The sequence below is a fragment of the Anomaloglossus baeobatrachus genome, chromosome 3 (assembly GCF_048569485.1).
Source record: "Anomaloglossus baeobatrachus isolate aAnoBae1 chromosome 3, aAnoBae1.hap1, whole genome shotgun sequence".
Lineage (NCBI taxonomy): Eukaryota > Metazoa > Chordata > Amphibia > Anura > Aromobatidae > Anomaloglossus > Anomaloglossus baeobatrachus.
In genome coordinates, this window is record NC_134355.1 from 623,582,228 (window position 1) to 623,594,997 (window position 12,770).

General features: G+C 52.2%; 1 protein-coding gene across 4 annotated transcripts in view; it reads right to left on the bottom strand.

Moving 5' to 3' along the window:
- ROCK2 (Rho associated coiled-coil containing protein kinase 2) overlaps window positions 1–10,659 on the bottom strand; it is a 297,338-nt gene extending 286,679 nt beyond the window's left edge. For 2 of the 4 annotated variants that reach the window (XM_075341111.1, XM_075341112.1), the window contains exon 1: window positions 9,852–10,659. In XM_075341111.1, the coding sequence (XP_075197226.1) occupies window positions 9,852–9,950 (99 nt within the window). In that variant the 5' untranslated portion in view covers window positions 9,951–10,659. The remainder of the gene's footprint in view (window positions 1–9,851) is intronic. The other 2 variants (XM_075341114.1, XM_075341113.1) reach the window with 1 other exon arrangement.
- Window positions 10,660–12,770: the final 2,111 nt, after the last annotated feature.

Here is a 12,770-nt window from a genome sequence, read left to right on the forward strand (position 1 = left end):
CATTTTTAAGGAATCACATTTGCCAGAATTAAATTAGCCCCAAATAAGTGCATTAGGGTACTTTCACACTTGCGTTGTTTTTTTTTTGGCGCAATCCGCTGTCTTGGGAAACAGCGGAATCCGTTAACGGATTCCGTTGTTTCCCATAGACTTGTATTAATGACTGATTGTGCCAAAAGTACCTGCGTTGCTTCCGTTGGCCGACGCTCCGTTGCTTCCGCCGAGCGGAAGCAACGCAGAATGTAATGTTAAATGCTTGCGTCAAAATGACGCCAACCAACGGATTCCGTTGGTTCCGTTAAAATTTACAATGGCTCCCTATGGTAGCGGATTCCGTTGCTAAGTGCTTAACAACGGAATCCGCTGCTGGATTCCGCTAATTTCTACTGAGCATGCCCAGAATGAAAAAAAATGAAAAAAAGAAATAAAAACAGAGCCGACGGATTCCGTTAGACGGACGCCAAACGGATGCAACGGTCCGTTATTTCACAGGAATCAGCTAACGGATTCCTGTGAAATAAAGGACCCGTTGCATCCGTTGACACCACAAAATTAACGGATGCGTCAAAACGACGCAGCAACGGACCCAGCGGATTCAACCCAACGCAAGTGTGAAACTAGCCTAAGGGTACTTTCACACTTGCGTTTATTTCCTTCCGTTACAATCCGCCCTTTTGGAAAACAGCGGAATCCGTTAACGGATTCCGCTGTTTCCCATAGACTTGTATGGGTGACGGATTGTACCAAAAGGACCTGCGTTGCTTCCGCTGGGCGACGCTCCGTTGCTTCCGCCCAGCGGGAGCAACGCAGCATGTAACGTTATTTTGAGCAGCGGAATCCTCTGGATTTCACTGCGCATGCGCTTTTTTTTTTTTTTTTTTAAATCAAACTTTATTTTGGCTCGCGGTGGCCGAACGTTCAGCTGAGCGCCCGCCCGTCGGCATGCCCGGGCGCCGGCAAGTGACAGCGCTCAGCTGATCACCCGGCGGTCGGCTGCAGGGAGCGATCAGCTGATCACCCGGCGGCCGGCTACTGGGAGCGATCAGCTGATCACCCGGCGGCCGGCTGCAGGGAGCGATCAGCTGATCACCCGGCGGCCGGCTGCAGGGAGCGATCAGCTGATCACCCGGCGGCCGGCTGCAGGGAGCGATCAGCTGATCACCCGGCGGCCGGCTGCAGGGAGCGATCAGCTGATCACCCGGCGGCCGGCTACTGGGAGCGATCAGCTGATCACCCGGCGGCCGGCTACTGGGAGCGATCAGCTGATCACCCGGCGGCCGGCTACTGGGAGCGATCAGCTGATCGTTCACAATAGTCTGCCACTGGTAATTAGACAGAAAAAGTTCCCAAATGTTGACAATCTCTTTCAAGACGTCTCGATATGTAGAAGATTGGAGTACGAGGCAGCAGCAGTGTGAAAAATGGAGAAAGTACTTGTAAGGAATATTCCCCGCTCAGATATCAGGAGGCAGATAAAAGATGGAGCCAGCAGCTGAGGCCGAGTGTCCTCTGTGCTGACGGAGGAAGAGCGGGGAGGAGAAGACCGGGCCTGGGAACAGAGCGGGGCTGTGAAGTCTGGGGGCAGAGGAAGCCGCCTCACAGCACCTCCAGACACAATCTTGGCAGCGGCAGAAGCTTTTCTGTCAGGAGCCTGGTGACACATTACTAAAGGGTTATGTATGAAGACCCTCATACTAAACGACACGGACCGCAGAGAGGGTCGTACGCAGCGGAAGACTGTTACTAACACTATTCGAGGAGATCGTCACCACCAAAATGTCATTTTATTAATTTCTCTCGAACATTTTACAAGTGTATCATGTCCACAACATAAGACCAGAAAAACATATATAGACCCCCCCTGATGTGACCGCTACCCCCCAATGTGACCGCTGTGCCGGCAAAAGGTCCAGGGAGCGTAGAAATTGTCAAATAATATTAAAAAAATAAACTTTTTAAAAAGAATATTCTAATTTCAGAAAACCCCTTTTTCACAGCTGCAGTTTAAAGAAAAAAAAATTAAAATTAAAAGTGCAGTATTTTTCCAGATTGTAAAACGTACTTTTTCTCCCCAAAACTGGGGGTAAAATAAGGGTGCGTCTTACAATGCGAATGTGGCTTACCGGGGCTGCGGTGGTGGAGCGGGGTCATAGGGAACAGGGCTGGTAATACTGAGGGTGTGACTGCAGTCTCTATTGAATCACCCGCGGTTGACGCGATGGACTTCAAGAAAATGGTTGCGGAGGCGGTGCTTGCGCAGATTGACGTGATGGACTTCAAGAAAATGGACGCTGAGGCCTTTCTGCACTCACGCCGCCTCTGTGGCCATTTTTTTGAAGTCCATCGCGTCAACCGTGGGCGATTCAATGGAGCCCGCAGTCAGATTAGGCACCCATCACCACAGCGACACCCCGTCCTGTGACCCTCCAGTGACACCCCCACAGCATATCGGCAGATCTATGACGCACACCGCCGTGACATTCCCGAGGTCATAGTATCGCCGACCCTCCGGAGACGAAACCCCCCCTCCTCTGAGCCCACAACATCGCTGACCCTGCCTCTTGTGACCTTCCTGAGCCGCTCCACCACCTCCGCTTCCCCCTGGTAAGCATTATGATTAAGACACTAGGATTATAATACGGACCCTCACTTTAACATTAAAAATTAGTTTTTTCTATTTCCCTTCTCTAAATTTGGGGTGCGTCTTATAATCTGAGGCGTCTTATAAACCGAAAAAAAATAGGGTACTTTACTCCCCTTCCCCAGGTCCAGCTGTCTCCGCTGCTGCGCCCAGTGTCTGTTATCGCCAGTAACAGTGGGGGGCGCCTGATCCGACTGCAGCGCTGTTGATGTGACGTCAGCGCGGCAGACAATAATGGACACTGAGCGCAGAATTGAAGCCAGACCTGGGGAGGGTGATTGAGGCACGGTTAAAAAAAGAAAGTGCAGCCAAAAGAGACAAGCGTTCGTTTCCTGACACCAGAAATCCCCTGTAGGTTATTTTAGCCTGATTAATCATTCACTATTGCCGCTCCCACCCAACTTTTTCCAGACTCCCCCAAAATTATTAAATACAGTGATTCAACCCTCCACCCACGCACCGCTGCTTACAAAGCCGTCTATTCTGGAAATAGAAATGCCTGAATAAAACGATGAGCCGTGGTACTAATGGGTCAGAACCACTAAGGCCCATCCTATAACTGGTTGTCGGAATTGCCCTTTAAACACATACGGATCACTGATGCCTAGACATCCCATAATAACCAGGTACATGTAAACTAGGATCCAGAATCACCAGCGCCGTGTTGGGTCGGCACACTGATGTCACTCGCAGTAAATACAGTCAGTGACCTATCCTGGCACCGCGCCCATAGATGAAGGAGCGGGGACAACATATGAGCGCAGGACCTCATCCCCTAATACCGGCTCCCTTAGTCGGGGACTATATTAGGCAGTGAGGGTGACTCGTCCTGGCCGGGACGTCCTGTAACGGGCTGCATTTCCCAACATCTCACCCCTGATGCCGGTCCTGTGATAAGGAGCCAATGTTCTGTCCGAGTCACAGGCCAGGTCCACATGTCAATTAAATGTTTCCGACCAGGGTCAACGTCCTCAATTCTTTTTTTACATATGTCGCCTCTTGCAGAGCATCAGGTGCATTCAGTGCAAATCCACAACGAAATCCGGTTGTACCGAGATGATGATTTCTGCTGGAGATTCACAATGAGATTGGCAGAGGAATCAAAGTCGGATATTTGGCTGCCCCATCTACACATTGCATTTCAAGTGTATGGATGGTTTCACAGACTCGAGTGTAAACCAGCAAATATAATCCAACCAGTGCTCTCCAGATCTGAACTCCACAGTTTCACTGGCATATAGCGGGCTACTGAGTTCAGGTCAGGAGACCTGTGGCCAATCCATAATTAGACCGGCCAAAAGCTGAGGATTCCAAAAATGTCCATGTAAAGTCTACAAGTGGTGAACCCTACTAGTGATGAGCGGGCACTACCATGCTCGAGTGCTCGGCACTCGTAATGATTAATGATGAGCGTGCACTGCCATGCTGGAGTGCGCGATACTTCTAACTAGTAGTGATGAGCGGGCATTACCATGGTCTGGTGCTCCATACTAGTAATGACTAGTGATGAGCAGGCACTGCAATGGTCGGGTGCTCCATAATCGTAACTATTAGTGATGAGTGAGCACTACCATGTACGGGTGCTCCAAACTCATATCGATTAGGCTGCTTTCACACATCCGGTTTTTCCTGTGCGGCACAATCCGGCGCTTTGCAGAAAAACCACAACCGGTTTTTTTTACCGCCGGTTGCGTTTTTTTTGCATAGACTTACATTAGTGTCGCATGGGCTTGCATTCGGTCCCTTTTTTGCCGCATGCGGCAGATTTACCCGATGCAGCGGCCGGATAAAACGTTGTCTGGCACGTTTTTTTGTCCGGCAAAAAAAAAAAAAAAACGCATCACGCCGCATCCGGCCGATGCGACGCGATTTGCAATGCATGCCTAAGGACGCCGCATGCGTTTTTTTCCACTGCGCATGCTCAGTAGCGTGTCGCAAGCGGCAAAAAACGGACGGGCCGCATGTCAAAAACTTATGCAAAGGATGCGGTATTGTCGCCGCATCCGTTGCATAGGTTTTAGAGCCGGATTGGCCGGCTCTGGAAAACGGAGGTGTGAAAGCAGCCTTAATAATGAGCGAGCACTACCATGTACGGTGCTCCATACTCGTAATGATAAATGATGAGACCCGTACTCGTAACAATTAGTGATGAGTGTGCACTGCCATGCTCAGGTGCTCATTACTCGTAACCAACAGTTGGGACGCTTGGACGGGCGCAATTTGTGCACCGAGTATAATAGAAGTCAATGGAGGACTCAAGCATTTTCCCGGAAAATCTTCAAGAAAAAAGCTAGCCTTCCCCATTCACTTCTATCATACTCAGGTACTCGAGTTGCGCCCGTCCGAGCATCCAACTGCTTATTAAGAGTACGGAGCATGGTAGTGCTCGCTCATCACTAATCATTATGAGTACGGGTCTTATCTCTAATTGTTACGAGCACCAAGTACCCGCACATTGTAGTGCCCGCTCATCACTAGTTACGAGTACAGAGCACCTGAGCATGGTAGTGCCCGCTCATCACTAGTTACGAGTACTGAGCATGGTAGTGCCCGCTCATCACTAGTAACGAGTACAGAGCATCTGAGCATGGTAGTGCCCGCTCATCACTAGTTACGAGTACAGAGCATCTGAGCATGGTAGTGCCCGCTCATCACTAGTTACGAGTACTGAGCATGGTAGTGCCCGCTCATCACTAGTAACGAGTACAGAGCATCTGAGCATGGTAGTGCCCGCTCATCACTAGTAACGAGTACAGAGCATCTGAGCATGGTAGTGCCCGCTCATCACTAGTTACGAGTACAGAGCATCTGAGCATGGTAGTGCTCGCTCATCACTAGTTACTAGTACTGAGTACCTGAGCATGGTAGTGCCCGCTCATCACTAGTTACGAGTACAGAGCATCTGAGCATGGTAGTGCCCGCTCATCACTAGTTACGAGTACAGAGCATCTGAGCATGGTAGTGCCCGCTCATCACTAGTTACGAGTACAGAGCATCTGAGCATGGTAGTGCCCACTCATCACTAGTTACGAGTACAGAGTATCTGAGCATGGTAGTGCCCACTCATCACTAGTTACGAGTACAGAGTATCTGAGCATGGTAGTGCCCGCTCATCACTAGTTACGAGTACAGAGTATCTGAGCATGGTAGTGCCCACTCATCACTAGTTACGAGTACAGAGTATCTGAGCATGGTAGTGCCCGCTCATCACTAGTTAGAAGTACAGAGCACCTGAGCATGGTAGTGCCCGCTCATCACTAGTTAGAAGTACTGCGCCCCCAGAGTTGGCAGCGCCCGCTCATTACTAAACCCTACTTTAAAATAAAATCATTTTAAGGGGGTTTTCCAAAACACCTCTAAAAGGCAGGGAATAGATGACTTCCATGGCTCCAGCAATGACCACTCTGAGGCTCTTCATCAGGGCAAAAGTGACAATGTCCCATTCCTCAGTCACCTTACCACAAAGGCCTATCATATTCTACCACAGGCAGAAGACAAACAGAACGTTATAGGATGATGACCGCTGCAGCCAATCGTAATCCTGAACGGTGATGAGCCAAATAATGGGATGTCATCACTTCTGGTCCTGACAGCACCAGAGCGGTCTAGGCTCCAACCACCCAGGTTCGGCTGCTGAATATTTCTTCATGTAAGATTTTATAGTATTATTTGCCTTTTGATACATTTTTACCTAAAGTTGGACGACCCCTTTAATGAGATCTGTGCTGAATGCAAATTTGCAGAAAAGTGTCCTCTTGTGTTGTCCCATCAACGACCCCAAATCCATATGGCTTATTAGTGGGGATGAGCAAAAAAGTCACTACCCTGCTCCGGCCTCCACTTCAGTGCTCCATGGCGGGGGTCTCCTAATCACACGAGGCGGTCAGGACACTGGCATCAGAGTGCTGGCAGAGGCCATCGTCCCGCTCCAGAGTACAGGAGCAGGATAGTGCAGGTGCCACATAGTGGGCTCCATGCCCAACAACCGGCACCATGTTACTGAAGGGTCCACCGCAGAGGAAATACACAGTATAGGTAGGGGTAAGGCTACTTTCACACATCCGGTTTTTGCTCTGCGGTACAATACGGCGCTCTGCAGAAAAACCGCAACAGTTTTTTTTGCCGCCGGTTGCGGGTTTTTTTGCATAGACTTACATTAGTGCCGTATTGTGCCGCATGGGCTTGCGTTCAGTCCGGTTTTTGCCGCATGCGGCAGATTTAGCCGATGCCGCGGCCGGATGGAACGTTGCATGCACCGTTTTTTGCTCCGGAAACACAACGGTTACTTACCGGTAGCCGGTTTTTCCAGAACCCATGACAGCACCCTTATATTCCCTCCCTTTCTCATCCTTGGTGTGCACTTTTTCGGTGTGCTTGTGTGTGTTTGGTGGTGGTGGAGTAAGTTCTAACAATTGTTGGAGGTCCTCTCTTTCTCGGTAATCAACTGATGAAGGGGAGAAGTACCGCCCTTTTATTCAGAATGGTTTCCTGTCCTTGCTGGGCGGATCCCTCTCTCTCACGTGGTGCTGTCATGGGTGAGGGGAAAAAAAAAAACGCATTGCGCCGCATCCGGCCGCTGCGGCGCATTTTTCAATGCATGCCTATGGACGCCGGATGCGGCGCGATGCGAAAAAAACTGCATCCGGCCGCCGCATGCGGTTTCTTCCACTGCGCATGCTCAGTAGCATGCTGCAACCGGAAAAAACGGACGGACCGCATGTAAAAACTTATGCAAAGGATGCGGTGTTTTCGCCGCATCCGTTGCATAGGCTGCTCAAACCGGATGTGTGAAAGTAGCCTTAATGCAGCAATGTGCGAGCCAAAACTCATGACGGCTCATATTAAAAGGGTAGTGATAAATTATCCTCCCTCTATAGCACCGGAGAAAGCTTACTAAGCACTGGGGCCCCCAGTGACCCCGGGAACAGGGGGCCACATATAGAAACAGAGGTGGGATGTGCACCACTGCGCCATGCTCAGAGCTCCGCAGTCCTATAGACAATGAATGGCGCGGTGCCGCTCACATCTGCCCTCTGGGTAAGAACAACTTTATGGTTAAAAGTGTTTACTCAGCAAATAAGTGTGTGAGCAGTGTCCTACAGATGATCAATGCCAGGGGACAGCGATGGGGACATCTCACCATCTTCCCTACTAAATGCCATCCGAGGGCATCAAACCATGTCACAGTCAGTACGTGCCCTGTGGAGCACACCGGCAGTGCCATGCAATCCACACAAACACTGTAATAATATCTTTGTGGTGAGGGCACTTAGACCTCAAAGTGTGTTTATGTATCAGGTCCACGCTCCTGCATGTGATGCCGGCTACGAGGGGAACCCATCAGCTGCTCGTTACCCACCTCAGATTAACAAATGGATGGTGGGCACCAACACTGACCATGCTGAAGACCAGCGGGTACCTGGCCCATAACAGAAGAGCGGGAAGGAGCTAACATGCCACCTCCCGCCACTTGCAGATGCCCCCAGAATTATAGAGCTTCACAGGAGAATAAGTAATGTGTCACTGATTAGCGCCTGACTCGCTCCTGCCGCTCTGTATCTTCTTCACGCTGTAAAGAGCCAGTGCTCTCGTCATAAAAGGAAACTGCTCGTCCCATAACTGAAAAAGGGGACTTTTGACCCTAAACTTTTCCAGCTCCATGTTCCAATACAATCATTCACAGCCCACTAAAGGGCGCTGCCGTTACCACACAGACTATGCCCGCCCTGCAGTCAGTGGGCAAAGCACGGCAGCGTGCCGAAGCCTCACCGGTGGTGGCCGAGCGCAACCTTTAAAACAGAGTTTAGCTTTAAATTATTGTAAATACAGCAACTCGAGCCATGGCACCAGCCATACAGTGCCACACCAGCCAGGGCACCAGCCATACAGTGGCCACACCAGCCAGGGCACCAGCCATACAGTGGCCACACCAGCCAGGGCACCAGCCATACAGTGCCACACCAGCCAGGGCACCAGCCATACAGTGCCACACCAGCCATACAGTGCCACACCAGCCAGGGCACCAGCCATACAGTGCCACACCAGCCATACAGTGCCACACCAGCCAGGGCACCAGCCATACAGTGCCACACCAGCCATACAGTGCCACACCAGCCAGGGCACCAGCTATACAGTGCCACACCAGCCAGGGCACCAGCCATACAGTGCCACACCAGCCAGGGCACCAGCCATACAGTGCCACACCAGCCATACAGTGCCACACCAGCCATACAGTGCCACACCAGCCAGGGCACCAGCCATACAGTGCCACACCAGCCAGGGCACCAGCCATACAGTGCCACACCAGCCATGGCACTAGCCGTATAGTGCCACACCAGCCATGGCACTAGCCGTATAGTGCCACACAAGCCTTGACACTAGCCATATAGTGTCACACAAGCCTTGACACTAGCCATATAGTGCCACACCAGCCATGGCACCAGCCATATACTGTATAGAATGCCACACTAGCCATATACTGTATATAATGCCACACCAGCCATGGCACCAGCCATGGCACCAGCCATATACTGTATATAATGCCACACCAGCCATGGCACCAGCCATATACTGTATATAATGCCACACCAGCCTTGGCACCAGCCATATACTGTATATAATGCCACACCAGCCTTGGCACCAGCCATATACTGTATATAATGCCACACCAGCCTTGGCACCAGCCATATACTGTATATAATGCCACACCAGCCTTGGCACCAGCCATATACTGTATATAATGCCACACCAGCCATGGCACCAGCCATATACTGTATATAATGCCACACCAGCCTTGGCACCAGCCATATACTGTATATAATGCCACACCAGCCTTGGCACCAGCCATATACTGTATATAATGCCACACCAGCCTTGGCACCAGCCATATACTGTATATAATGCCACACCAGCCTTGGCACCAGCCATATACTGTATATAATGCCACACCAGCCATGGCACCAGCCATATACTGTATATAATGCCACACCAGCCTTGGCACCAGCCATATACTGTATATAATGCCACACCAGCCTTGGCACCAGCCATATACTGTATATAATGCCACACCAGCCTTGGCACCAGCCATATACTGTATATAATGCCACACCAGCCTTGGCACCAGCCATATACTGTATATAATGCTACACTAGCCATGGCACCAGCCATATACTGTATATAATGCCACACTAGCCATGGCACAGCCTCTTACCAGCAGACTTTCTATGTTGATGGGGGAGCGCGGGTTCCGCAGCACGGTCTCCAGCTTCTCCTGCCGGTTGGCCATTCCCTTCTCCGGGGATGAGGACATCTTTGCTCGGCGGTGCCAGTCCCGGGCGGTGTGAATTATAAAGGTTTTCTCCTTGTTTAGGAGGGATCCCACCTGGATTATCAGAAGCCCCCTTCACCCTCCTGCAGAAGGCCACATGTGGGCGCCCCCTGGAGGCGGAGCGGCAGAGGTGCACCGTGGCGCTGTGTACACTGGCCGGCAGCGGTGCGGTTCTGCCACTTTATACAGAGATTCCCCCGAGGCTGTGACTGACCCAGTAGAAGCCCCCGGGGCGGCCCATACAGTGTCCCGGTGTGCAGACCCCCGGTGTGCAGCCGGTGCTCACGCAGCCATGACCCGGGGGGGGGGAGGTGGGAGCGCCGCTCCTGGAAACTTTTCTGCTGTCCGGTCCCGGCGGAGGATCCTGCAGCCCGGGCTCGGGGCAATGAGCGCACGGCTCCCCAAATAGTCGCCAAGTAGTGGGTGCCGCTCCTGGTAGAGGCGCCTCTCGTGCGCCCTCCTCTTCCTCCGGGGGTGGATCTCCCCGCCCGGTGCCGGCCGCTCCCCGCGCCTCCCCGCACCGCCGCTCCTCCTGCGCTGCGCCGTGCGCCGGTGTGTCCGTGTCCACGCCGGCCGGTGTCCGCTCCGCCGCTGGCTGCACTCTCCCGGGACGGTGCAGTGCTCGGTGACAGCGGCCTCCTCCCGGAGCACAGGCCCGCCTCTTCCTGCACGCACACACACCCAGCCGCCGGCGGATTATCAGGACGAGTCCGGCATCTGATAGTCCGGCCTGGAGGAGGCTGCAGCCATCCGCAGATTATGGCATATCTGATATCCGGGGTCTCCACCCCTCCAAAAAACAAGCAGATCCTCCACATTAAAGGGGTCTTCTTTGGTTTTATAACTTTTTCTTAACCACATAACTTTTCTGCTGGTTCTACAGCCATGACATGACGTGCACAGTTCATGTGACCGCTGCAGCCAATCACTGGCCATTAGTGATGCTTAAAGGGAGTACAAGTGTACTTGTTGATTTTTGAGAGGTTGAACACTGGGACCCTCACCGATCGGCAGACCCGGGATGTTTTTCGGCAGCACCGACAGTCACATGTACTGATAATTATGTAGAGATAAGAATTCCCCGTTCTGCCAATCCGCACTGGTCCCAGTAGTCGGACCCTCACCATCATTTTCCCCTTTCCTCCAATTAGATCGCTTGTTTCCCTGGACAGCCCCTTTAAGGCTCATTCAGACAAGGTCCATGTGCGCCACAAACTGTAGACGGACCCATTAAATATGGACGATGGCGGAGCCATCACATATGGACGATGGCGGAGCCATCACATATGGGCGATGGCGGACCCATCACATATGGACGATGGCGGAGCCATCACATATGGGCGATGGCGGACCCATCACATATGGACGATGGCGGAGCCATCACATATGGGCGATGGCGGACCCATCACATATGGGCGATGGCGGACCCATCACAAATGGACGATGGCGGACCCATCACATATGGAGGATGGCGGACCCATCACATATGGAAGATGGCGGACCCATCACATATGGACGATGGCGGACCCATCACATATGGACGATGGCGGACCCATCACATATGGACGATGGCGGACCCATCACATATGGACGATGGCGGACCCATCACATATGGACGATGGCGGACCCATCACATATGGACGATGGCGGACCCATCACATATGGACGATGGCGGACCCATCACATATGGACGATGGCGGACCCATCACATATGGACGATGGCGGACCCATCACATATGGAAGATGGCGGACCCATCACATATGGACGATGGCGGACCCATCACATATGGACGATGGCGGACCCATCACATATTGGCGATGGCGGACCCATCACATATGGACGATGGCGGACCCATCACATATGGACGATGGCGGACCCATCACATATGGAAGATGGCGGACCCATCACATATGGACGATGGCGGACCCATCACATATGGACGATGGCGGACCCATCACAGATTGGTGATGGCGGACCCATCACATATGGACGATGGCGGACCCATCACATATGGACGATGGCGGACCCATTATATATGGACGATGGCGGACCCATTACATATGGACGATGGTGGACCCATCACATATGGAAGGTGGCGGACCCATCACATATGGACGATGGCGGACCCATTACATATGGACGATGGCGGACCCATCACATATGGACGATGGCGGACCCATCACATAAGAACGATGGCGGACCCATTACTTATGGACGATGGCGGACCCATCACATATGGACGATGGCGGACCCATCACATATGGAAGATGGCGGACCCATCACATATGGACGATGGCGGACCCATCACATATGGACGATGGCGGACCCATCACATATTGGCGATGGCGGACCCATCACATATGGACGATGGCGGACCCATCACATATGGACGATGGCGGACCCATCACATATGGAAGATGGCGGACCCATCACATATGGACGATGGCGGACCCATCACATATGGACGATGGCGGACCCATCACATATGGACGATGGCGGACCCATCACAGATTGGTGATGGCGGACCCATCACATATGGACGATGGCGGACCCATCACATATGGACGATGGCGGACCCATTATATATGGACGATGGCGGACCCATTACATATGGACGATGGTGGACCCATCACATATGGAAGGTGGCGGACCCATCACATATGGACGATGGCGGACCCATTACATATGGACGATGGCGGACCCATCACATATGGACGATGGCGGACCCATCACATAAGAACGATGGCGGACCCATTACTTATGGACGATGGCGGACCCATCACATATGGACGATGGCGGAC